Source organism: Eimeria mitis, genomic scaffold, assembly GCF_000499745.2.
Source record: "Eimeria mitis Houghton genomic scaffold, Emh_scaff134, whole genome shotgun sequence".
Lineage (NCBI taxonomy): Eukaryota > Apicomplexa > Conoidasida > Eucoccidiorida > Eimeriidae > Eimeria > Eimeria mitis.
Window position 1 is genome coordinate 28359 of NW_013568835.1, and position 353 is coordinate 28711.

At 54.4% G+C, this 353-nt stretch overlaps 1 protein-coding gene across 1 annotated transcript in view; it reads left to right on the forward strand.

Moving 5' to 3' along the window:
* EMH_0094130 (uncharacterized protein) overlaps nucleotides 1-353 on the forward strand; it is a gene marked incomplete at both ends in the record, with an annotated part of 20333 nt that overhangs the window by 18078 nt on the left and 1902 nt on the right. Inside the window, one exon of the mRNA XM_013494929.1 lies at nucleotides 1-351. Coding sequence (XP_013350383.1) covers nucleotides 1-351 — 351 coding nt within the window. The remainder of the gene's footprint in view (nucleotides 352-353) is intronic.

The following is a 353-nucleotide window of genomic DNA, read 5'->3' on the forward strand; positions in this document are numbered from 1 at the left end:
ATCGTTTCCAAGGCGATCCAACAGCAGCAGCAGCAGCAGCATCCCCATCATCCCCAGCAGCAGCAGCAGCAGCAGCAGCAGCAGCAGCAGCAGCAGCAGAGAGTTGTTCGCTGGAGCAGCTGCGCTTGCTGCTGCTGCAGTGTGTATATAAAGGTTTAGTTGTTGAGGGTGTGGTTCGCTCTGTTGCTGCTTATGGTGTGTTTGTGCGTTTATATTTATTTAGTGAGGAGACGCCAGATGAGGGCCCAGCTGTCTCCTTTCTGCAGCAGCAGCTGCAGCAGCTGCAGCAGCAGCTAAAAACCCTTCGCTTTGTTGCTGTTGATGCTCTCTGTCCTGCTGCTCGTCTCGGAGCA